The sequence below is a fragment of the Eschscholzia californica genome, unplaced genomic scaffold, assembly GCF_041429995.1.
Source record: "Eschscholzia californica isolate CP2 unplaced genomic scaffold, dmEscCali1.0.p SCAF_5, whole genome shotgun sequence".
Classification (NCBI taxonomy): Eukaryota; Viridiplantae; Streptophyta; class Magnoliopsida; order Ranunculales; family Papaveraceae; genus Eschscholzia; species Eschscholzia californica.
In genome coordinates, this window is record NW_028238472.1 from 17,823,787 (window position 1) to 17,849,941 (window position 26,155).

General features: G+C 34.7%; 2 protein-coding genes across 3 annotated transcripts; both read left to right on the forward strand.

Annotated features, from left to right (window-relative positions):
• Positions 1–2,950: 2,950 nt before the first annotated feature.
• On the forward strand, positions 2,951–6,245 carry LOC147537583 (zinc finger protein GAI-ASSOCIATED FACTOR 1-like). The gene is made up of 4 exons (XM_086644675.1): positions 2,951–3,833; positions 3,938–4,334; positions 4,427–4,668; positions 5,095–6,245. Exons 1-4 carry the CDS (start codon positions 3,692–3,694, stop codon positions 5,841–5,843), a joined length of 1,530 nt encoding a protein of 509 aa, XP_086500801.1. The 5' UTR covers positions 2,951–3,691; the 3' UTR covers positions 5,844–6,245.
• A 15,241-nt stretch (positions 6,246–21,486) lies between these two features.
• LOC147537584 (uncharacterized) lies at positions 21,487–25,603 on the forward strand. Of its 2 annotated transcripts, XM_086643522.1 has the most exons (7): positions 21,487–21,799; positions 22,610–22,708; positions 22,870–22,957; positions 23,745–23,809; positions 24,676–24,744; positions 24,820–24,869; positions 25,297–25,603. In XM_086643522.1, the coding sequence occupies exons 2-7, from the start codon at positions 22,631–22,633 to the stop codon at positions 25,406–25,408; spliced, it is 462 nt and encodes a 153-aa protein (XP_086499648.1). In that variant the 5' UTR covers positions 21,487–21,799; positions 22,610–22,630; the 3' UTR covers positions 25,409–25,603. The 2 variants fall into 2 exon arrangements, with proteins under 2 accessions (XP_086499648.1, XP_086499649.1); XM_086643523.1 differs by lacking the exon at positions 21,487–21,799 and having other exon boundaries at positions 22,502–22,708.
• Positions 25,604–26,155: the final 552 nt, after the last annotated feature.

Genomic DNA, 26,155 nt, shown 5'->3' on the forward strand with positions numbered 1-26,155 from the left:
CCTACTGGGGATTTTCTTGTATGTACTCGACTGCGGATTATGTCAACCTACGGGCACGTAGCCATTGAGGATAGGTGACATGTGGACACGGGTGTGACCCGTGTGAGATCGGTGAGGTGGGCGACACTAGTCATGAGACCTGTGGGAGTAGAGTGCTTCACTTGCTGGCCATTGGTGTTCGTGCCTCCAGTTCGAGGCTCAGGGACGTACTCCTGACCGCTCGTTTGGGAGGTGACATTGATTGGGAATCCCTCTGCTTTATGGCGATATGACTCTTGGTTGTTCCACTTCCGTGTTTGATAAGATAATGAATCGAATATGAGAATGTGGTTTTGAAATACGAATGAAATTAATTTTGAAAGATCGCATTAGATGCATGACAGGGTACCGAAGAGAATGAGGTTCAGGTCCTTCCATGGTAATTGGGGGACGGCTATCTTATTCGAACTCGGTGATCAGAAAAATGTATTTAGATACTTAAGGTATATATGTATCATGAGGTAAACTCTTCAATGATTGCGGAGTCCCTTAATGGGAGAGAGGCTTACCGGCTAGGCGTAAGTTTCATTCTCGAGGAGACGTTAGTGCATTAGCTAATGCCATAAACGAGCTGGTACTATCTAACGCACTCTAGGTTCTCCTGAGGAACTCTCCTCTTATTGGGAACGCACCATGGGTGAGCAGCTAATCACTGCTATTGCTTGCTAGATTAAGGAAAATGGTTTTGTATATAGTATATACAGTAACTGGTTTGATAACTCATTTTGTCATAATGTTTACAACTTATTAAAGGAACTTTTGAAAACGTGATGGGTTTTGGATTGGTCTTCTACCAGAATAACTCGTGTCGGTGAGTATTCTGACCCTCTACCAGTTGTTAGTGTGCAGGTGCTTGGTAGTAGTCTCGAGGCGGAGTTGTATTCCAGCCGGTGACCTTGTCTAACGAGGCTAGAGGTGTTGCGTCGTTTTCTTTAGTTTTCGTGTATTGGCTTTCCATTATTTTAAAGTTATGTAGTTATTGCAGAACTGAACTCTCATATGTATATAATATATAAGACTTAGATCTGTTTATAAGTTGTATCGTTGTTTATGAGGCTTTTATCTTTTTGTGGTTCGGGTTTCGACCCGAAACTGAGTTGAGTTTGTTTAGCTTCCGCTCCATAGTTTATCTTTGGTGTATGCGAATGTATGGTTTGCATGACAGGTTTACAGGTGCAACCGGTTCGATTTACAGAGGAGACTCTGTCGGATTTTTGTCTCGTCTGTGAGTTGTCGGGGCGTGGTCGTGTCTATTTTGGGACACGGAGCGTCACAAAAGGTCTGCGAACAGACTTCTCTCTAGATCTATTTAGAGAGAGAGAAGAAAAAAAAACTTTTTTAAGAAGTGAGAGGAGAGAAGAACAAAAAAAAAATTTAATGTTTGAAGGTCGCCGACCAACAAAGTGGTTGTCGGCGACCTTTGTCGGGGAAGATGATGAGGTGGCGATAAAATGAGGTGGTAGAGAAAGGTGATGAGATGGAGGAGAGAAGGTGATGACTAGTTAACAGAGTTATAACGTTAACTGAAAAAGGGGGCCATCTAAGTATTTTTGACAAAGTAAGGGGCTAGACAGGAAGCTGGTCACAAGGTCGAGGGCTATTTGGGAAATAACCCTAACTTAAATCGGCCTCCCCAAAATAAACTTTCATCATAAAACAGAATGACCAATTCGACATTCGTAGTGAACCTAAGCAGTAGTAATAGTTGCAAAACCCTAAAATATCATTATCAATTTATCAGAACTTAGGAAAAGAAAATATTGAGTGAAATACATAACTAGGTTGCATTTAGAAATTCTGGATTACACAGTAGTTGAAGGGAAAAAAAATTGTGTTAACTTTGAATGTATTAAGATTTTGCTAACTTGAATACTTAATTGAGTTGCCGACGACGAATATGTGTTTAGGGCTAAGCAAACAACAAGCTTAATACAGGCTCCTAAGAAAAAAATTAAAACATAGAGAAATTACTTAACTACCCTTATTACCATATTTTTTTTACAAATTCTGGACCCGACATTAAGGGTGGGAATCGATCCGAACGGGCGGGAAACGGACACTAACTAAACCGGTCCGGACGAGCGGGAAACGAACACTAACTAAACCGGTCCGGACGGAACGGGCATAAGTCCTAGTGTCCATTCGGACATCTGGACAAAACGAGCAGACATTTCAGATTTTTCTCCAATAAAGTGTCCGTTCGTGACCGTTTTGATAGTCGGACAAACCGGGTATCGGTCGGTCGGACATTGATCACTAATGAACAAATAAACAAATTTTTATTCGAAACTAAAACTGTTTAATAGCTAAATACAACTTTCTCTACTTTACAATTCCAAAAAGTAAATGAATACAAAATTAAAAAATATCATTGAGATTTCTCATGGATTACGATTAGTTCTATTCTTCTTCTCATGGATTATAATCGGTGTATTGCGGATTCTTGGGTTACTGATGAGATATTGAGATTTTTGAGAAGAGAGACTAGAGAAGTGGAGAGGCGAAGACAATATTAAGAAAAGTGATTTCAAGGGTTATATATTTTTACTCTTGATATCTAACTGTTATAGCTAAGCCTACAATTCTAAAGGCTTAAAATCAATCATATAGGGGGCGGGTATAACGTGTAGGATAAACGGACGGGTTCAGTCAGACGGACTATATAAGCGGGCGGACTCGGTCGGATCACCGGGTAAGGACCTTTGCCCGCGTCCGTCCACCTAAGCTCTTCGGTCGGGCGGGTACGAACCGATTCGGACATCGCACAGTTACGGATCCTTCGGACGGTCACGGATCCTTCGGACTCGGACGGTCGTGGGCGGGTTCCGGATTTCCGGGCGAATATCCCGCCCCTACCCGACATCTGCCCCGTCTGGTATCTTAATAGGTTTCCCATGCCGTAAAGTGTTTTGGATGCGTCAAAGCCAGCCTTTCTAAATCATTTTTTTTTTACCATTGGTAGACCGTTAGCTTAATGGAGACATTCATACGAATCGTGTCAAATTTAGGTCTACCTAAGCTTCTTCCGTAAATTGTTTTTTCCCGTTTCAAACGTGTATTCTTTCTCTCTCTCTCTCTAGTCACTAGACTCCACTACTCCAAACGAGAAAAAGACCAAAACTTATTAGAGCCGCGTTTTCGAGCACCATCAATGTCGTACTGAAACCTAATCAATCTCAATTTCTTCCCAAAGATTTATCATCTGAATTTGAGTGAGTTTTGTGTTTTTGTTGTATGGGAAATGTTGATTAACTGAATCAGGTTTAGGAGTTCTTCGTTTTCCTGGTGATTTTTCAAGCTTTTTTCACGGGAATCTGATCTTAACTTCGCTAGGGTTTGACTTCTTTAGATCATTGTATCAAGGTTATTGTAGCTGGAAACAAGATTTAGAACTTAATTAGGTCACTAGAATAAGGTACTTTTTCAGTTTGGCTAATCGATAGTCAATTAGGGTTTTCAATTTAGAGTATTGGGATTTCAGTATGTGTTTTCAGCTTAGAGTAAACAGAAATGGAGATTGGTGGTTTGAGATTTTGAGTATTGAAATTTGAAACCCTAAAGTTAGAATCTAGTTTGAGAATTGAAAACCCTAGAATTTTGAGTCGAGAGGTATTTGGTACTTCTTTGAAAACCCTTAAATTTGAAGTTAGATATGCCTGTTGATTTGGAGAATTCGCCGGCAGTGAGTGTTTCTACAGCTTCTGGAGAAGCTAGTGTATCTTCTTCTGGTAATCAAACTGCACCTGTAGCGATTACAACTACGAAGAAGAAGAGAAATCTCCCTGGTATGCCGGGTAAGATCAAAATTTCAAAAACCCTAAGAAAATAATTTATATTCTCAATTTGTGTTTTAACAGTTTTTGCTAAATTAGGTTAGTTTTTTCATCTATTGGTGCAGATCCAAATGCGGAAGTAATTGCCTTATCTCCAAAAACATTGATGGCTACTAACAGATTTGTGTGTGAGATCTGCAATAAAGGGTTTCAACGAGATCAAAACTTGCAACTTCATCGCCGTGGACATAATCTTCCATGGAAGCTCCGGCAGAGAACGAGCAATGAGATTAGGAAAAGAGTATATGTTTGCCCTGAACCTTCTTGTGTTCATCACGATCCATCCAGGGCATTAGGCGATCTTACAGGAATCAAGAAGCATTTTTGCAGAAAACATGGAGAAAAGAAATGGAAATGTGAAAAGTGTTTGAAGAAATACGCAGTTCAATCTGATTGGAAAGCTCATTTGAAGACTTGTGGTACTAAAGAGTCCAAATGTGATTGTGGAACTGTATTCTCCAGGTCTTTCTCTCTCTCTCTATGTCTATGTCTCGCTTTAGATTTGAGTTCTGAATTTAGGGTTTTTATTGAAAGGGGTTTTTGGTTTGTTGAAGGAGGGATAGTTTCATAACACATAGGGCTTTCTGCAAAGCTATAGCAGAGGAAACTGCTCAACCTCATCCAGTTCAGAATTCGATATCTCAAGAAGTTCCCAAGATTCAGGCGGCTGTTTCTTCACCATCTCCTCCTCCTCCTTCACCACCACCACCTCCTCCTCCTTCACCACCACCACCTCCTCTTTCTCCTTCTCCTCCACCATTAGCCACAGTTCTGCCGGATCAGAATCAAAATCCAGGTGAAGTTATTAATTTTGAAGTAGGAAATGGGGCTAACTTAGAAATGTTTTAGACTTTTAGTTATTTTTTGACGGATTTGCTTTGTTCAAAATTTTAAAAAATTGATCTTGGGGTTTATGTCTTGGTTTTAGTTAACAGTCATTTCTAGGGATTCAAATTTTGGCTTAACACCCACCCTCTCTCTCTCTCATGTCCTAGTTAAATAATTCAATCTTTGTAATGGATAAAAGAAACCCACTTTTGTCTATGTATATGTAGACTGTAGAGAGAGAGAGAGAGAGAGTCCAAGTCCCCCACCCTCTCCGCCGACCTATTAGAAATCAAACTGAATAGAAAGAGAAAGCTACTTTCTTTCTGTTTCTTTCTAATAATTTAAAGTTTCTCTTGGCGTTTTCTTCTAGCTAATATGATTTGGATTTTGACAGAGTCACCAAAGAACTCCACCGGAAGCTTACAACAGATTCCTCCTTCAACCTGTATTGTAAGTAATTCCAGCTCAAGTAATGTTAGTAGCAGTAGTAGCATCATGTTCAATAGTATCTTTGCATCTTCAACAATGGCTGGACCTCTACAACCCCAAACTTCATCATTTTCCGATCTTATCTGTGCAATGGCACGATCAGAGCGTTCAACCAATCTGCCATCAACTTCAGCCATAGAACCCACATCTCTTAGCCTCTCCAACATTGGGTCTACAACGTTTGCACCATTAAAACAAGATTGTCAACAATATCCGACACCACCACAGCCCATAATGTCCGCCACCGCTTTACTTCAGAAAGCAGCACAAATGGGTGCTGCTGCAACAAATGCTTCATTGCTTCGTGGATTTGGGCTATCAGTGAGTTCATCATCGATTGAGCAAGAAAACTTACAATGGAGTCACCGAGTAACTGACAATGAGCCAGGCCCTGCAGCCACAGGGCTTGGACTTGGGGAATTGATGATGGGTCCATCTTCATTCTTTGGTCCTACACCGACGACTCTTGATCTTCTTGGTCTTGGAATAGGTAGAAGTGGTGCTTCTAAAGGTGGGCTTTCAGCTTTGATTACAACAATAGGTGGTGGTGGCGGTGGTTTTGACGTGGCTTCTGCATCGACGGAGACATTTGGAGGTGGGAATATTGTGGAAAAGACATGGGAAACAGATGAAAGAAATTCCAGCATGCCATAAACTATAATTTTGTGCAGGATAGAAGGTGTTGCTATTTATGTTTTCACCCTTCTTTACAGATCTTTCCTTTAGTGGTTTTTGCTTGTTTCTCCTTTAAAACAGAGGAGAGAGAGCTAGATAGTAAGGTCACTGGTCACCTCCTCCATGTCCCCTTCTCAGGTAAACTAATTTCATTTTGTGGATATAGATGATGGATGGTTAAGTAGTTTGTCTTGGCTGTACTAACTGGAGTAGTGGTTATTAGTAGTCATGGAAAGTCCGAAAGAAGTTGGATGTTATGTGGACTGGTTATTTCAACTTTTATTGTAGATGTTTGTAGGTATCTCTCTCTCAACTGTTGTTATAGATGTTCAACCAATTTACCGAGCATTTAAGAGCAATTTATAGAGCTGGTTATTTAAAGAGCGTATTTTTTTTTTGGTATTTACAGATATACACAACTCAAGTTATTTCGTATTTAAAAGTGGTTAACTTCGTTTTGGTCTCAAATTTGTGACCAAGGGGTCGATTTGGCCACCAATTATGTCCACAACTCAAAAGTTATTTCGTATTTAAAAGTGGTTAACTTTGTTTTGATCCTTGTTTTGATCTCAAATTTGTGACCAACGGGTCGATTTGGCCACCAATTGCGTCCTGGAGTTTAATTTGACTCCCAAAATTTGTCAAAGTCTTCCAATTCCACCATCATGCCATGTTTAGCTTACCTTTTATTTGTGATGTGATCGAGGACATTCAAGCACTTTAAGGATAAATACAAGATGATTAGATAACTATATCAAAACCAAATCAAGCAATTCTGCACATGATTTGTTTGGGATATTGAGTTTACATTATTTTACATACAAACATGCTTCAAATAGTTTATGTGTTATCTAACCAAGAATATAAAAACACTTGGGAGAATTCCACAAGGAAGAACACAATTTCAATAATATTCCATCTCACCTGATTGCCCATTGCTGTAGCCTTCATGATCTTCAAAGCTTTCAATTTGGGTATACTTTCTTGACAGACTACCGTGGTTGAGACTTGAGAGAAATTCCCAAGAGAGTTTCTGCTGATTGAGGATTTAGTCCAACCTCCATCCATCAAAATGAGGTGTAAATAAAATTTGAACTTTTTGGGTGGATGCCGAGAAAAATGAACCCAACAAATTCAACCCACTTGGTTGACAATTAAGTTCGTCACTTTTAAGAAAAAAGAAATTAAAACTAAGATAAAATTCAACCCACTTTGTTGACAATTACAACTCGTCAGTTTTAAGAAAAAAGAAATTAAAATTAAGATAAAATCCACGCCAAATACAAATCATACACTCATGTTTCATTTTCCTATATGAATCTTATTGGGTATAACCAATAACCCGTGCTAAGCTTGATAAAAAATCCTAATCTTCTATCTTTCTGGTTTCGCTTTGGTCTTCGGCAACTCACAAAAACACGTCAAAAAAGTGAAAGAAGATATAAACACAATATTATATGGAGACGTATAGTTTTCTTTTATTTAATTGTCAGCGTGCCTCGAACCCTTGACCTCTAAGGTGGAAGGTTAAACTTCTTACCACTCCAACCAAGGGTTGTTGCCGAAACGTATAGTTATTGAGGACGGAGTAGAAAAATATAAGAACAGTTAAAGAGAATAATGTGAAGAGGAATTGTTGGATATGTGAGTTAATGCACTAATTTTTAGGAACATGTCAGTTTAACTGTGAAGTGTAGAATTTAATAAATTTAGTTTTGGAAGGATAAATGAAGGATTCATCTACCAACATCACGTATGAGCCTAGTTCTACATCATGTTAAGTCTCCTAGGCATCGAATTCAGAACCAATTGATGGAATATTATATAATTCGTTACATGACTCCCTTGGTTCATGTTGGACTGTAACTACCAACTTATCCTCATAATTCTAATAAAATTCTTCTAATCAAGACAAAATTGTAATAAATAATCTTAATTTTTTTTTCCTAATTGAACTGTTGTGCAAAAAAGCAAAAATTAGAATACCCCTTTTTCAACGAAAGGATGAGTCTGATGTCCCTTGAGGAACAAAACAAAAAAAGCAAAAATTAGAATACTCCTTTTCCAGCGAAAGGATGAGTCTGATTTCCCTTGAGGAACAAAACAAAAAAACCACTTTGGGGTTCCTAAGAGCAGCTCCAACGTGGGTGGGGCTGGGGCTCCCAATTCAAATTTTGGGAGCCCCAGCCCCAGCCCTCCAACCCGGGAGCCCCGGGGCTGGGCTCCCGGTGGGGCAGGGAGCCCCATGCTCCCGGGCTCCCAAATGGGAGCCCGGGCTGGGGGGCTCCCAGCCCCAAATATAGCCGTTGGGGGTCTCCCAACGGCTATTTTGGGGTGGATCCCCTAAAAAGGGGATCCACCCCACCTTATTTTATTTTTTTTTAATTTTTTTAATTTTTTTTTAAACTAATTTTTTTTTTAATATTCTTATTATTTTAAATACTACTTTTTTAAGTATTTTTCTCTAATTTTTATTTTTGTGTTATCTTTTTGAAATTATCTCTCTCGAATAATATCACATTTTAATTCATAGTCGAAATCTAATAATTTATAGTCGAAATTTAAAATCAAAATTTCGCACACATACTTCGCACACGTATAATATATTGATTTGGGAGCCCCGGTTGGGAGCCCAACGTTGGAATTGAGGAAAGCCCCGGGGCTCCCAAAATTCAGGGGCTCCCAAAATTGGGAGCCCGAGCCCCACGTTGGAGTTGCTCTAAGGAGTTATCATTAAATTTCAACAAAAAAAAAAAGAGGTATCATTAACCTATTCTTACCTCGTCTAAGATAAAAAAAAAACATTATATTCATTATTGTCAAATTCCGTCATAAGATTATTAAATTGTAACTATATCATTTTAGATTTGCAACAATAATGTCTCTCATTTCTCACTATATATTGGATAAACCCACTTCCAAGTAAATAATGAAATCCAATACAATGCCAGCTTACTTCTTAAAGGTAAATCAGATTAAGAAAGGGACGGGAGATTTTACCTACCATTAGTATGAAATTAACTCTGGAAACCTGTCATAATCAAATGTTTAAGAATAGTTACATGACGAAACAAATTCAAATCTAAGAAATACTCGCCTTGACAAGTAAAAAATGATTGAAATTCAAGAGGGATAAAGTATTTACTAGATTCCAAGATAATACCTTGATAGAGTGACCATGTGGTTACTACGTTTTTGGTTCTTATTGATTTTAGGTTTCGACGACATCTTCTTGTGTTACTGTGAAAAGGATTTTCGTATGTAGGTCTTCGTGTTTCGGCGACTTCATCATCTCGTATTACTGCAAAAAGAAATTTTATAAATAAGGTTTTTGTATCCGAGTAAGAAACGAAAATTGAAATTCCTTCTCACAATTAAGGGGCAAGGCTTGATTCAATGTAAATGAAGAACTTGTTTCTCCTTTGTCTTATTTATAAAAAAAGGAGTAGCATAATATGGTATTTAAGTCAGAGTGCATTTACACTTCAAAATTATTTTTCTTCCAAATGAGACTAAATCAAATTATTTGGTTGATTATCAGTCAATTGATTTATGAAATGTTTCTTGCAAGGTAATCACTAATGTTTTGACAAATTGGTTGAGATCATACTTTCTGTGAAACTATCTAACATCAGAAATAATTGACTCTGCCCTCAAAATGGATGTGACTAAGGTTTATTTATTTATTATTTTTTTTTTGTTGAGAATGTGACTAAGGTTTATGATTGAATGAATTGCAAGTTCTTAAATTGTACTCTTAATTTTTTTTTTTGGTCTAATGCACAAGTCGTTCTATCAAACAATGCATGAGATTGCGCAAAAATACAAATAATTAACTAAGCGGCATCTATAAGTCTCTTCTATAATACCTTTGTACAGGGCTTTTAGTAATCAACTTTTAACATTTCCTACCAACTTAAAAATAGGTAAATACATTTAATAACCCGTTCAATAAAATGTTTTCTCTCAAAAATCAATTTTTCACACAACAAAATTTAGTAATGAACATAGTTGTCTGAGGCTATTCTTAGATTCTTCATAATAAATGCAGCTATTTACTGAAGCATAACGAATGAATTTATGTATTGCTTCCCTTAACGACGGTTGCCAAATATTTTAATAGATGTCTCTTCTTCTTCATCCAAATTTGTCTTAGCTTTAGTAACTTTGGGATAAGTTATCCATAGCCTGAAATTCATTGAAAGTTATAGGTTGAAAATAATCAAATAAAAATTTACACTAATTGATCGGTATTAGAGTACATCAAGATTGAATGCCAAACTTCCAATTTGTTTTTGGGGGTGATTTTTTGAAGAAACCGAGGCTCTTTTTAGTTGTTTTAACCATCCTTTAAGATTCACCTCTGCTTAAAAATAAAGTAATGGTATTATTAATAATATTTCCAACCACTTCTTTTGGGAAGCTGGAAAAATTAATCCTTATAATTCAACCCATTTCAAAGTTCATTTTAGTTGAAATTCATCATAATTCTTAGACCGAATAGATCCCTTGTTGTACATTTTTGGAATAAATCAAGAGACTGAAACAAATGATAAATCTGTAAGAAACTTCGGTTAATGAAACATTCATATTACTACAATCTATTATACAAAACAGATCCTTGTGACTGGGACACAATTAATACAAAAGAATGTGACTAGGATATGTGATTAGGACAAAATTAATATGATTGGACCTATGATATGTGATTATGTGATTAGGACATGAATTAAATTACTTTTAATTTCTTAATAATTATTATCCCTCCATCTTTATCTCTCCCTCTTCCATTATTTTTTATTTTAATATCTACTTACTCCTCCCACATTATATCAAATTTTTATCCTAATTTGTCTATTTCTCCCTTAGTTTAATTTCACTGTAATTATTTCTCATTTTAATATCTACTTACTCCTCCCACATATATCAAATTTTATTCTAATTTGTCTATTTCTCCCTTAGTTTTTTCAATCTTGAAACACCGGCCATTTTAGTTTCTTTGGATTTTAGAATATATAAAACTTCATATGAAATTTCTCATATATAAAACTTCATTCGAAATTTCTCACTACATCTTTCTATCTTTGCACAGTCTGCTTGGGAAAATTTCGAAGTGAAAAAATTAAATATGTTCTGATGGATAGTTGTTATATCAATAACTCCAAATCCCTGTTATGTCGAATGCTATATTGAAGAGTCAAAAGATCTAGATGAATTTTTAATCGATGAATTACAAATTTCATTGTTGGTGCATGGACAAATAATGATAATAGGGTCAAGGCTTCCAACTCATGTGAAAAATTCTACAGGAGAATACTAAGAGGTTGTCGTACAATTAATACTAATTAACTCGTAAGAACCTTGAAATAATAATTGATTTCCATGTATAACATGATATGAACTAAAAATCTAAAAAAATTATATATGTTTGATCGAGTTAACTCTTATGCTGCGAGACTAATGTCTCTATTTTCCCACTTTCATAAATCATACCATATAATACGCCACCTCGAGTAAAATCCAACCGTATTGGTCCTTCATTTCTCTCAAATGTCACACTTCTCACAAATCAAATTCCCACGTTGTCACAACTCTTTCGTTTTTATCTTTTCCTCTTCTCCTCCGTCATGAATCTCAAATCTGTAGATCCCAGTTTGAAACCCAACTCTATTTCTCCTCAAAATCAAACATAATTTTCAAGTAGTCAAAGTTACACTAACAAAACTGTCGTCATCACCAGTTTATAATGACAAAAAATGACCAACAGGTGAACAATTTTTATTTCTCACAAATCAAATTCCCACGTTGTCATTATTTTTTAGTTTTTCCTCCTTTTTTTTTCTCTCATGAATCCCAAATCTGTAAATCCGAGAGTTCGGAACCCAACTCCATTTCTCCTCAAAATTAAACACAATTTTCAAGTATTCGAAGTCACACTAACAAAACTTTCTTCATCGCCAATTTAGAATGACAAAAAATTACGAACAAGTGAACAATATCTATTTCTCCTTTCTCCCGTGAAATAAATTGGTCTTTGATTCATTGCATGCATGACAATGCTTTCTTCGAATTTCTTGGCACCAAATCCTTCAGCTTCTTGTTTTGTTACAGTTGAAGTATGCAGATAAGAAAAATAGAGATCCTATCAGTGAAGTACATATCAAGATTTTCAATTCGAATTGAGTTATCATTTTTTTAGCTTAAAGATTAAATATGTTTGTTAATATCCTCCGCCACTAGGCTTACCACTTTAACTCGTAGAGAAGGATTCAATTACTAAGATGTACAACGGGAAGACGATAGAGTGTGTGGCCAGTTACTTGAAATTTTGTAGAGGTAAACTTAGCGCTGTATAAAGAAGATATGATCTTTTTTTTTTGCACTTTAAATTCCTTATACTAAACATTGTTTTCCTATCGTTGCAGGATTATCCAGGTTGGTAGTCGTATCTTAAACCCATCTTACCGTGTGAGTGAGACTCTTTGTTTAGCGAAATTGTTATGTACAACAAACGCAACTAAAATTTCTTATACTAAGCTTTTTCTTCTTGTTGTTTTAGACCATTTTGTTTTGTAATATAGTCTAGGCAAAAAGAACACCAAATACGGAAACATTCAAAATTACCTTGGCAAAATGAGCAACAAATACGGAAACATTCAAAATTATCTTGACAAGACCTATTAACTTGTTAAAGTTGAAAATGTTGCAAGCATTAGATTCCTTGAAACTTTAAAAATTAGGAGCTTGGCAAGTAAAAGGTAGAAACTAAAACTGGGTAAGCCATCTGTTATAGGAGGATCACTAGAGATATCATTTGTTCTTTAATCAAGAGTGTGCATCTCTTGCGAAGAAATTAAAAGACACCCCTACAAGGTTCTCCCGCAGTGTAATTTCTCAATTCATCGCCTTTCGCAACCTTTTTCTTTCTTTCCCTGCAAGCTTCTTCATTACTTTTCGTTTATCTGAAACTCTCACTTATTATCATCCCCTCCTAAGAAATTAATTAGTTTAGTTATGGAGTTGTCACAAATTAAGTTCAGTACGTGTTCTTCTTCAATTTTTAGCCATTTGTTTGAACTTATGGTTGGAATTTCCTTGATTAAATGTTACATACAAATTAGTTTGTTCATTCTTTAGACCGTTGACTGTAATTTTGGTTTACATAGAGCTTATTCATGATATACCAACTTACCAGGTCAATATATTTTCTCATAAGTCTTTCTTGCATAATTCCATTTGTAGTTTATGTCTTTCTCATGTTCTATCCTTGTTTTTATTTGTAACTCTTTCTTTCGATCTTTCTCTCACTCTAATTGTCTTAAAACCATTTACATCCATATACTTAAAAACTCAGTTTTTCCTAATAATTATACATTTCCTTTTGTTGTTTTAGATGTATTAAACAAGTGCAACATATTCAAACCCATGTTCGTAAATTGGTTATTTTTAATGATAGTATTTATATTCAACATTCTATCTTCAATCTTTACTCATTTTGTGGTGAATGGGTAAATGTCACGAACTGTGTGTTGAAATACCACAAAGAGATTTTGAATCATGAACAACGTTAAATGAAGCTACTATAAATGTTGTTGGTGTTTTGTTTTATGTTGAACATATGATACTTTCAGGAGTTTAACCTAATTAAGTAACAATTAGATTTAGGTTTTTATTCGATCGTCATGGTTGTTCATATTAGTTTGCGTATATATGTCAAACAAGATAATTTAACACAACAAATAGTTTTGTTTACTTTGATCGTCATGGTTGTGCATCTTAGTTTGCGTATATTAGATCAAAATTTGTGACTTTCGTCTATAGGGTGGATAAATAGGACTAACAACATCGGTCTAAGAACTTCATTTAATTAGCATCTTGCGTTAACTCGATCTTTTATGCTGAAAAACTTATTTTATCTTTCCCTTTTAGTAAAAAAAAATACTCCACAGGTAACAAATGGATAAATGTTATTCGATTTCAGGTATTTTGATCTTTAAATTTTTAATCAGAATCCTAACATACTTATATCAATATATGTCAAACAAGATAATCTGATCAAAAGGAACGTTTCTATTTACTTCGATGTAAGTTGTTGTTCATATTTTTGAATAAGTTTGATACAGTTTCGTGATTTTCTTGTATATGGTGGATTGATAGGACACGGCTGATGTTGATTCAGATGCACGTGGTAAATCAAGTATGTTCGTTAAGCAATGGTATGGAAAAATTTCATCATTTATGTTGTAATGAGCATTACGGTAGCGAGAAATATATTTTCTTAACAGATTTAAGAACGTCAAATGGTTTTGTAGGCTCAAATTAAACCTTAAATACCTTAAGATAATTACGACTTATACTTCTAGAATACTACACATATATTTAGACGATCTGAAAAGTTAAAAATTACAATGAGAAAATATTAAACGCGGAGAAAAAGAGCAAAGTTAAATATTCAAATATCGCTTCTATATTTGGCTTAAAAGGCATTTCCCCGCCCGTAGGGCGGGGATTATGCCTAGTCTATATTACAAAACAACTTGGTTGTGACTAGGACAATCTGACTGGGACAATCCTTTGATTAGGACAAGCTGACGGGGACAATCTTGTGACTAGGACAATAGCCAAACTTTACTTTTGACCGTAAAAACCTTTCACTTCCCACCCAAACTTTACCTTTTCTTTAAAGTAAAAAGCCCTTCATCTTTAACCCACCCTTCACCTCCAACCAAAACTTTGTCTTTTTTACATTCAAAACAAGTCATGTAACTTCTGAAATTAAGAATCAGTTACTGAAATTGTTATCTACCTTCTCATTTGCCATCAAAATCACTATCAAACTTCTCATCTTACTCTATAATGGTTGAATCATATCCATTCTGACCTGTTTTAACTTCTCTAACACTGTATTGAGATACGTGTGTAAACACGTGCTATAAGAGACGGATCAAGATGAAGAGATCCGACTATCAAGACTATTCCGAGATATTTGAAGATATGTGAAGATCCACAATATTTACTTTCATATGTTTGGAATATCTCTGTATATATCTAATATTATTATTAGATAAGTTTTATATTATTTCCTAGTTTAGTTAGGAGAAACTAGGAAACCCTGAACCCTAATTTCTCTATAAATAGGAGAGGGTTGTAGGGAATCAAATTCATCGAGTTATTGAGTTATGTAACCGATCAACCCCACATACAATTGTATGTGATGATTATTAATAGTGAAAGTATTTCTCAGTGGATGTAGGTCTTGAGTATTCGACCGAACCACATTAAACATTGTGTCTTTCATTTATTTTTATATCCCCGATTGTTATATAATCGTGATTTTAACACACTGTTAATTGAATTGTTATTTTCATCTTCCTCCACAAATGTCATCTTCCTCCCATGATTAGCTATGTCTTATTAATTTACTGTTTGACTTGTTATAGAAGTTGCTTTACTTCTCCAATTTTTGTGAATGTCTTGAAACAGATTTGCGTCAAAGCCTAATTCCAGGAAATTCAAATTTGTGTTGTAAGTTTGATTCTATTTAATCTGTTTTTTGGCAATGAATAAAAAGTAATGCATCCATTAACTAAATTAGTTCTTTTGTGAGAATATGATTCTTTGATTTCGGACTAAATCCGTGCAGATAAAAAAATTGTTCAAACTTTTGAATTGTTTCTAGATTTCATATTCATTTCTTAATCTGAGTCTAAATGAAAATTAGCTACTTCCAGTCAGTAAAATCTTTAGTACGTAAATTCTAGGTTAATTTTTTGAGTTTACACATTTAAAGAATTTTCAGCTATTTATGTTTATTTGGTTAATCAATGGTTATGTTTAGTTTTTGGTTTTGAGTTTGATTTGTGAAGAATTCATTGAGGCATCGTTTTTTTTTTGTATTGGACTTGTTTAGAAAACATTGTCATTAGTTACGCTTGAGGTATCAAAGTCCCCTTACTCGCCGCACTTCCTTCATAGTTTGTAAGCTTCTCCGACTGCTTTAAACAATAACTTTAAATGAACGGAAATCCAGCCAGTCTTGCAAATTCTGAATGTCACATTGAGCAAGTTAGTCATTTATTGATTGTTATCATTGTTTATCTAAGTTTTATTCCTTTGAAGAATTTACTATCTTCTGATTTATATCTCTACATGATATTATGATTTATATCTCTACATGATATTATGATTCATATGCTTTGTCATAATTCTTTAGTGATTCTTCATAGTTGAAACTTGTAATTTATTAAATTTCATTTCTTTCTTATGTTAATTATTGATTGTTAATTTTGAGTATCTGAGTTGATAGTTTAATATCTTGAAGGTTGTTCTCCAATTCTGATAGATAAGCTTAGGAGCTCCTTCCCTTCCAAGAGAACCCCGATTTTGAGTAATTCAAATCTTTTGAAAAGGCTACTAATGGGGTACTCATAAGTAATTCGATTTTTTCCCCTTGTTTTGATCTTAGAATTAACCTCTTTTAATACGGTTTACGGTCATATATAGGTTTTAGTCTCATTTGTTCATCTTTAATTTCAGTTTAACCAAGTGAGTACTTGTCTGATTTTTTTCATTTCTCTACTTGTGCTTATATTTCTGTTCTATTTTTTTTTTGTTTTATCAGAACTATGAAGCAAATAAAGAGAACTATGAAGCAAATAAAGCAAATTGCTTCTTCCGTTGCTGCTCATACTCTGACACACTTGTCAAGCATCCATCTTTATGTAAGTTATTTAACTTTTTTTTTTCTTTTCTAGTTATCGATTCAAAATTTACTTCTTATATGTTGATTTTCATCTATTTTGAATTCTTTTTTTTTCAAAATGTCAGACAGAGTTTAGGAAAACATTTAAAGAGGATCATCCTAATAATAATTCAATTACTTTACTAAGATTTTAATAAAACATTTAAAGAGGATCATCCTAACAATAATTCAATTACTTTACTAAGATTTTAATATCTGGCTCCATTTTTAGTTATTGTGGTATATTCTATTTCATATATATACCTTCATTTCTTGTCATTAGTAGCTATTGGTTTGGTGTATAGCCGTATAGGGATGTCATAATCAACCATTACTTACCTTTATTTTTTAGTCTACTTAATGGCTCTATCAAGAAATAGAAACATAATATTCTGGAAATTGTTATGATTTTGGTGATTGGAGTTATTTGCACTTACCCACTATTCGGTTTATTTAACAAATAATGGCGTTCAATACATTGCTTCTCTTGTAGATTATGGTTGATGTTAGTTGTCTAGTAACTGATGACCATACTTGTTTCAATAGTTGACATAAAATGCAATATAGAGGTTAAGTTCACTTGAGCGAGACCTCTAACAAACAATTTAGCAGTAAAATATGTTGGTGCAAGGACATGAAATAGCTCGTGTCGGAGGCACGGGTCATGCCTAGTCTATATAACAAAACAGAACGGGTGTGACTGGGACAAAGTCTGATTAGGACAAAATAAATGAAGTTGACTGGACCAAATAAATGACATCAATAGTTGGCAACCAATTTAAATGTTTTCATCTCTAACCTTTTGAATCCTTCGTCTTCCCCTCACTAAACCCTTTATTGCCCATTAAGCCTTTACAACCCATTAAGTTTAAAACATCAATTTTTCTCAAGTTTCTTCGTCTTCCCACATGATTTCTTTCTTTTTTTCACCTTATGGATCTTTCTATTTTTTAGATTTTTTTAATTAATAGTTTCAGTTTAATTTTTCATATTTGTTGTTTTAGATCTCTCATGGGTTTTCATGGTTTGATTTTTTGGCAGAAATATGTGAAGATTCATTGTACCTAGAAAGCTCAATAACGGTAAATAGATTTCAGCAAAAAACGAAAGAGATTTCTCATAGTTGATCCTCAGTTAATACACTAATAATTGTTGATTTCTTTTCTTGATGTTATGGTGGATGCAAGGCTTTCCATCTTAAGGTAAAGTTGATACCAAAATATATCCTTCTAAAATTCTCTCTCTTACCACGATCACATCTCTCTCTAAATTTGTAAAGCAAAAGATCAAATATGGATGTTGGGTTTTTTAATTGTTCGTTACTCCCTCAGTCCCAAAAAGAATGACCTATTTTGAAAACCCAACTTTTTAAGGGAACATCATTAATTGGAGTTTGACTTTAAAAAATAAAATGGTTTTTCCAATTGTAACCTCATTAACTTTTGTAATTTACAATGAAAAAGTTGAATTTACTTTTAAATAAAGTTGTCATTAAATTTATAGTAATGGGTATTGTTGGAAAGAGCGAAAAGTTCTTTTCTTTATTTTTAGAAACAGGACACTAAAATGGGACAACCCAAAATGAGAGTGAAACAAAAAGATCCATATGTCTAATTCGTCTCTTGTCGAGTAATCTATTTTGTTTCACTCTCATTTTTGCAGAAGAATGTGGTGGTTAAAGCATTTGTATTAGCTTTAGCCGCAATCGAAACATCTTTATTACTCTCTATAGGTTTAGATTTTGGAGTCCGACAACCTAACGGCACTTTAGATTCTCTGCAGATCAACTACAATGATTTAGTACCTTTTTTCATTCTCTCACTCATTGTTACCGTATTTCTTATTTAATAATTTGGTGGGTATTACGAAGAGACTGTTGGAGGATGATAGATATTTAGAATCAAGAGACAAGAATAGGGAAGACAATTATATTGTTCAGGAGACATCATATGAAGTTTTCTTCTATAGCCAATCAAGAACGAGCTTTGTTTATTCTGAACAAATATCTCTAAAATTACTTATTTTCTATAAAATTTTGAACGCTTTCAACCTCAACTTTTTGTGAGTTCAGTAGTTTTTGTCCTAGGGTAATATGAAAAAAACTTATATAGAGATGATAAAACAAAGAAAAAAAATCAATGTATACAAATTCATGGGAATTAAGAAATGTAGAAGTTTGTTTGTTTTCCTAAGGTAATGGAGAACCTATATTTGTATATATTAGTAAAATCCGAATTTGCAAGATAGTAATTTCGCAATTGTACAACTCTTCTGGGATTTCTTATAGTGTGGATATCTTGTTTTTGGGTCAATAAGAATAGGGCTACATCGTTACCATTCATTCACATTGCCAACTCATTGAAGAAGCAACCTAAAACATAATGGTAACAAATTATGCTTATACTTTTTATGGCTCCTTCTTTCCCCCCAACAAAAAATCAACTTAATCATATTTTTTTGTCAACTTTATATTCTTCACATTTACTATAACTTTTTTGCCTATTACAATCAACAGATATTAAACGAAGTTGAAGAGAGAAATTCGAAGAAGCTGATGAAAAGTATCTGACCATGATTTGTTACACATTGTGTAGAACTTTTTATTTTTTGAAATCTATAATTACCGCAACTATTTCTAATTTTTGAGAAAACTTAATTTCTTTGTTTTTTATTATTTGTTTTTGAAGATCTTCTCCTAAATCTTTTGTTTGATTTATGTCAGTCAGAGAAGATACAATAATTGTGATAACGGAAAGATCACCGATGCAAATTAAAGACCACCCATTTTGATGAAGGAAGGTCCACCACTTTATAACAAGTAAAGTGTTCAACGGAAGCGTCCGTGTCGGAGGCACGGGTAATGCCTAGTGAATTCATAAACCACAACTCAAAATTTTGACTTCAAACTCAAACGGTCTTCACTACCATGTTTACATATGTTTGCATAAGAGTGATTAAAACATTCATATTATTCGAATATCTGATGGCAGTTGCTATATTTAGTGAGAAACAGAAACTTACCAGGACGAAAGATCTCACCTTATAATGACTTGATATGCTAAACTGAAATCCTAAAAATGTTATGAAGATAAAACCCCAAGCTATGCTTTATCTGTCAATCCTGCGACTCGCGTCTCCTGCCTACATTTGAACAAATAGGAATACTTTATATCAAATACATAGTTATTTCAAATGAAGGTAGAAGAATATGTAATTGATTTGATATAAAAAATGAAGATATGCACACGACTATGAGACGACTTTTGAAACTACTCCTTTCATTTTTTTTCTTCCCTCTTTATTGATACTTATTTCTCTCTCTAAAACTACAGTCCGTCTATTCTTATTCTCTCGTTTTGAGGCCTTCCGCACCCTTGGTTTCTTTTGCCGATAGGAAAGTTTTGGTAACTGAATGAGAGAGTGGAACAAAGAAAAATAGTGGGCAGAGATTGTGAAGATTGTTGATGAAGGTAAGTGAAAGTGGTGTAATACGAAAATTAATGGAAGAATACGAAAAATGAGAGATGGGAAAACCGTTTAATAGAAGGGAGAGAAAGTAAAGGAATGTGGATGATTACTGGAATGGGAAGATAAATTGTCTGCACCTAATTAGTCTTCTCTTTTAAAGATATAGATTGAGGTGGGATGGTGGAGACGATTGAAAGTTAAGGGACATGGTGATTCATCCTCTTAAGCATCGACCTTGTCCTTGTAAGCATGGAATTCATCTTATTAATCATGGAAATGCATTTATTTTGTCCTACTCAATTTGCATTCATTTTATCCTAGTCATCAAAAACCCATTCGGTTTTGTTGTAGAGATTGTGTTATAAATGTAAGCTTTCAACAAAGAAAAAAATGTGGGTGATATGGGAAATAAGAAAATTATGCAGGGTACAAAGTTTTGAGTGGAAACAAAAAAAAAAATTGACATGTTTTGCTTACTCCAAACACTTCAACCTGTCAACTTCTTCCTCAACTAAAATTCTGGCAACCCCCATCATATTCCGGCGACGTCCACCATTAACGCCGACCACCACCATGACTCTTCTTCCTTTATCTCTCTCTATTTTCTTCCCTCTTCCTTTTCGCTTTCTTCTTTCTCTCTCTCTATCTCTTATTGTGCTTTTATTCCGGCAAAGGAGCTCTCCCCTTCGCAGGAAACTCGTTTAGTTTTCCAGGCGAGCTTGCTTCACCTGGATCTGGAAGAACCAGATCTGAAATTCAGACGAAGGATTTCGGGCGAAGGGGCTTTCCCATTCGCTAGAACTTAGAGAAGCAAAGAGAGAGAATCAAGGAGAGGGATGGAGAGAAAGATAAAAAAAAGAGGAGTGAGAGAGAGAAAGAAAGAGGATGGAGAGAGAGATAGAGAAAGAGAGAGAGAGAGGAGAGATGTTTCCGGTCGTCGCCGACTAAGAGGCAAGAGCTGTGCCGACGACTCTCTGCGGACAACATGGGAGGGTGTGTTTGGCTTTTTCCTTCACCCTTTAAAAATTTGCACTCCGGACACTTTTTTTGTTTTCCCAAATCACCGGTACAAAAAAAAGTAGGAAATTAAAAAAACTGGTGAAGTTCTATTTTTTGTCAAAAGCATCCCTCAATCTTCAACTCTTAATAGAAATAACATAAAGTAAAGTTTTCCCGAGTAAATTTTGTACAAATTCGCACGTATTTTGCATTTTGTAAAAGGCGACCAAGCTAAATTTTTTTATTAAAATATCGTTCTAATCTAATTTTTGGGTGCAAAAATTTTGGATACCTCTCTCCGGCAACTAATGGAGTCCGTGAAGACGGCCCCAATTCTAAAACTTTTATAAAAGAGTATGGATAATTTGGGTATTTTACCGCCTTAAATTTCTTACATTTTTCTCTTTTGAGGACGGGCAAGAAAGGGAGAGTTTCAACTTCTCATATCGAGAGTCAAGCCTAACTGGTCGCCTAAGTGATTCCAAGGTGTTGACATAAACTCCAGAAAAGCCCTCGAGGTCCCAAGTTCAAACCGGAGAGTACGTTGATCTTAAAAAAAAAAAAAAAAAACTTCTCATATCCACAACAGCAAGAAGGAACCGAGCAAAGCAAGCGAAGTGTGCAACTCAAGCATTAGGGTTTTATCTTAAATCTTCACTTTCTCAAGGATTCGGTTAAACCTTTTATTTTGGAATACTCTTAACGTTTGGGGATACTCAGATTTCTGGTAATTACTCATACTTGTTCTGCTTCTAACCTCTTTGATGTGCCATTTGTAAAAGATTCTGAAATCTGGACGGTCCTACTCATAGAGATTATTGATCCTTATTCCTTTAAGTCTTAGATATAATTTTGCTTCTACTTTTAAGAAATTCATCAAGAATTTGATGAGTCTCTTTGAGAATTGTAGAGATGGTTTAGGTTGTAGCCCAACTGTTTGATGAAATTCCTCTTTTAAGTTCTTGTTTGCAGATCACTTGAAGGTTAGAGAATTGCAAATTAAAGACTTCAGTGTTCAATTGATTGATGATTATGATCTATGAACTGTGATTCTTAGTATCTTATAAGTTATAAATCTTGGATTAGTTCAAATTTTTGTTAATTTGTCATTTATGAATTATGGTTTGTACATTTTCTATAAGTTATAAATCTTAGTTAAGATCAAATTTTGTTAATTTAATCAATTATGATTCTTACGTTCTTATAAGTTATAAATCTTAGTTCAGTCCAAATTTGTTAACGAGTCGATGTTCATTTGTCGATTGAAGGTTATTATTTATGAATTATGGTTTCTTTACTTTCTTATAAGTTATAAATCTTAGTTACGTTCAAATTTTGTTAATGAATTGATGTTTCTTTGTCGATTGATGGTTATGATTCTTACTTTTTTATGAGTTATGAATCTTAGATAATTTCAAATTTAGTTAATTAGTTGATATCTAATTGTCAATTCCACCACCTAGATAACAATTGGTTTTCTCACTCACTCTTCCCCTCTCTTACTTGCATTCTCTCTCTCTTCTTTCTGCAACTTCAGTTTATCTCTACTACTCTGCATATGGGGGAGCAAAAAACAAACCCTTCGCTGCAACATCAGGACAACTCTACTTCCGACAACATCGACGCCTTACTTGAAGTACTCTCTCTCTCCCTCTCTTTAGATGTCGACCTTGTATCATTGATTTAGGGTTTTAGCTCTATTATATTACTTCAAATCTTAATCAAAATGTTCATATTCATAAATCCTTAACCTGAAGTATTTGTGTGTATTTTTTTTTTTCATTTGCCTTTAAACAGGCAGCTAGATACAATGATATTGAAGATGTCATAAGCTTATCATCTCTCGGTGTTTCTCTTGATTCTAAGGATTCTCAAGGCCGAACAGGTTTTTTTATCACTCATTTCCTATAATTTTTCCCCATTAGCTGCACGCAGCACGCCTGCACAATTCATATATCTCATCATGGTAATGTTTTTTTTTTATGGTTTTAGACGTTTAGTTTTCAAGGTTGAATTTTTAGACCTATTTATCCTTGTTTATTTGTCTGCTAATTAAATTAGTTAATACTTTTAAATTCCATCTTCTTCTATGAAAAATGAAGAATCCTCCACTAATTTCATTCTTTGCAATCAGGTAGAATGTTCAATTTGTGACTATTTATTGAACATTAGTGTTACACGTTCCTCTCGGCAATGTGGTTTATAGTGCTTAAAAGTACAAAAAGGGATGCGCAGAGCCGTCTCCGGCCGATACGACCCGTTAGTGACTTTTTCTTTAAAGTACATGATCACGTGCAAAATAGACATCATACATCAAATGGTCTGGATACATCATAAGGATGGAATGCTTGTTTTGAATCCATATGCATCTTATAAATGAAGCTTGTACAAAATCTGTAGACGATATTGTTTCCCGGTTTTCCTATGTCATTAGTTATAGGTTCATTAGCAGGAAGTTGCACATCTCCTCAAGAAGGCGTAGGAATTGTGATCATCTTTTATGTGTAGGTGGTCTGTCATGTACACATTTGGACCTTATTTGCCATCATGAAAACTAGGTTTTGTTGTGAACAAATATACTGGAATATATATTCAATGCTCGTTGCCATAATCACTACATAAACTGCATGACTTCGGTATTCTTTTAACTTGGTTTTGCTGCCAACTTTCAGCACTTCATATGGCTGCTGCTAATGGGCATCTTGACGTTGTGGAATATCTAATCAGAAATGGAGTGGTAAGGAGTTTTGATGCAAAAAATTCATGTTTTTACAGTTATGAACTTCATTTCGTAGTTGCTGGCATTGTGTGGGAAAAGTCGATGTTTGTATTTGTATATTTTATGTTTTAGTTTTTTCTTTCTCTTCTCTTAGAATTGTTGTTCCTTTTTGTAAATAAGATGTTGGTTGATTCTAATTATCGGACTTTCGGTCCACCAATGGACAACTTTCAATGCCTTAGAGGGTATTCCCTGACACTGCCTGGGACACGGGCTCCTCTGAGCAAACATGTCCTAACTTTTCAGAGAAATTTCGACAAACAGGATGAAGTGCATACGGTATACCACTATAAAGCTAGTTTATGATTTTACGAAATAGATGAACCAAACCGTGGGTTATGATTAACTTCTTTTCCAAATAAAGGATGCTTACTAAATACTAAATAAGAATGAAGCTCTCCAGAACCAAGCTTCAAAAGCTTTCGTCAAATTTTTTTACTTGCTAATTATTCTCATGCCTATGCTATGATTTTTATTTGTTGCAAAACGCTGTGGTGCTTTGTTATAGTGACACATTTTTCTAATCTCAATGCTTTTAAATTTTAATACATTCCTTGATTTTCAGATGAATATATTAAATGTAAAATTATGATTCCCCCGGTCATTTGCCTTACGTTCTTCTTTCTTATTTACCTACAGATATTTGATATAACCTAAAGTATTGTGCTTATCATAATTGTCAAAAAATTTAAAATCTGTATGTGGAGCTCTAATAGAATTTCTTGGCTATTGATATTGGAGGATATCAATTTGCATCTAGTTCCAATTCAAACTCGTTAGAAACATCCTATACAACTCCTCAATCTAGTGTATCTCCGATGCAGGATATAAATGCTACTAATGTGGAGAAAAATACACCTCTTCACTGGGCTTGTCTGAATGGACGTGTCGAGGTGATAAATCTGCATCCTAAGTTATATTGAATCTGCTAGTATATCACGAAACTCATAGACAAGTGACCTATCCAGGTGGTTAAGAATCTGATTTTGGCTGGAGCGGATCTATCTATTCTTAACAGGTGAATGGTTTTTAACTTGTAAATTAGTATTATTCTCGATTTCTTGTCACTGTTTTTTTAGTTGTTGAAGATGTTTCGAGAATAGGTACATATAGACAGAAGGAAATCTTATGACCTAGAAAACATAATATCTGGACCTAATCCACTCGTAGTCAATTGCATGTGAGTTGGGCGCTCGCGGACTTAATATGATATCAGAGGTTGGCCCAAACATGTTATGCTCAGTAGTGAGACGTGCTCCACGTCACCCAAGAAAGAAATGGATGTGTGCTGATAGTCCTACATAAACCAAAGCAGAATCTCATTACTGTTGAATATAATGTCTAAGATCTCTCCACTCATTTCTAGTTGGTTTTAAGTTGGATGTGTACAAGTTTAACAGATGTTTGTGTTTTACTAAAATGCTTGGGTCATGGGTTTTGTTTAGTTACGAAAGGACTGCAGTGGACGAGGCTGTGAGCTTGGGTAAGATGGACGTAATGGACGCAATCAATCTTGCGGTTGCGCAGCTAGAACTTAACGGGACTGCAGTGGCCTAATATGGATTACAGCTCCAGACATATATCTTTGAACAACTCATAATTTGTGACTTCTGTTCAAGTAGAAAATATGCTGAAATTTTGGGTTATAGCAGTTTCATAAATCTGAATTACCGTTACTTTTGGTGATTGTTTTCATATTTCTTTTGCTGGAAAGTAGTGAAATCTAAGTATAAATAATACGTTTTTGTTTCACTTGACAGATCTATATTGTATAGTGAAAGAAAGAGTGGAGAGCAGTTAGTGAGAAAATGTGTTTTTTTGTTGATGAAAGGAAATGTGGGTGGTTGATTCATATGAGAATGGCCAGTCTCGTTTCTTTATTTCTTTTTTTACAAGAATAACTCTTGTAATACTTCCTACTCCAAATCTCTATCAACAATAAATATCTATTTTCTCATGTTAATAGAATCAATTTAAACCACGGAATAAAATGTCAAAAAATTTCGACCATTTCGATTTTAGAAACAACTTACACGAAAGGTAACTAAAGTATATTTCTTGCAAGATTTCGGCTGAACATAAATTTCGGCCAAAATTTTCAGATTTCTGCAAAACGCATAAATAACCAAAAATATATTAGAGATTTGAATCGTTTCTAAATATGATTGATTTCTTCTTTACTTCATCTTCTTTTGGGTGTAATTGTCAGCATACTTTAAGGGGTATGCCGTCGTGTCTCGAACCCATGACTTCAAGAGTGGAAACCAACTTGGTAACCATTCCAACCTAGGGTTGTTGACACAT